This window comes from Elephantulus edwardii, unplaced genomic scaffold (genome assembly GCF_000299155.1).
Source record: "Elephantulus edwardii isolate Elephantulus edwardi_28Jun2011 unplaced genomic scaffold, EleEdw1.0 scaffold00410, whole genome shotgun sequence".
NCBI lineage: Eukaryota > Metazoa > Chordata > Mammalia > Macroscelidea > Macroscelididae > Elephantulus > Elephantulus edwardii.
Genome location: NW_006400160.1, coordinates 938,872 through 939,409, shown reverse-complemented (window position 1 = coordinate 939,409; position 538 = coordinate 938,872). Strand labels below are relative to the sequence as shown.

Sequence of the window (538 nt, the reverse complement as noted above, 5' to 3'; positions counted from 1 at the left end):
AAAACATTTCCACAATCAAGTCAGCTCAGTGCACATAGAAGAATTCACACAGGAGAGAGACCTTACGAATGTCAGGACTGTGGGAAAACATTTTCACACTCAAATCACCTCACTACCCATAGAAGAATTCACACTAGAGAGAGACCTTACTACGTATGTCAGGACTGTGGGAAAGCTTTTTCACATTCAGGTACCCTCACTGTACATAGAAGAGTCCACACAGGAGAGAGACCTTACACATGTCAGGACTGTGGGAAAACATTTTCTGTATCACATACACTCACTGTACATAGAAGAGTTCACACAGGAGAGAGACCTTTCGAATGTCAGGACTGTGGGAAAACATTTTCACAATTAGGTGTGCTCACTAAACATAGAAGAATTCACACTGGAGAGAGACCTTACCCATGTCAGGAATGTGGGAAAGCTTTTTTAGATTTAGGTGCCCTCACTGTACATAGAAGAGCCCACACAGGAGAGAGACCTTATGAATGTCAGGACTGTGGGAAAACTTTTGCATATTCAAATGCCCTCACTG

General features: G+C 42.8%; 1 protein-coding gene across 1 annotated transcript in view; it reads left to right on the top strand.

Moving 5' to 3' along the window:
* LOC102844203 (zinc finger protein 658B-like) overlaps positions 1-538 on the top strand; it is a 108,202-nt gene that overhangs the window by 81,720 nt on the left and 25,944 nt on the right. The window contains exon 4 of the mRNA XM_006902428.1: positions 6-516. Coding sequence (XP_006902490.1) covers positions 6-516 — 511 coding nt within the window. The remainder of the gene's footprint in view (positions 1-5; positions 517-538) is intronic.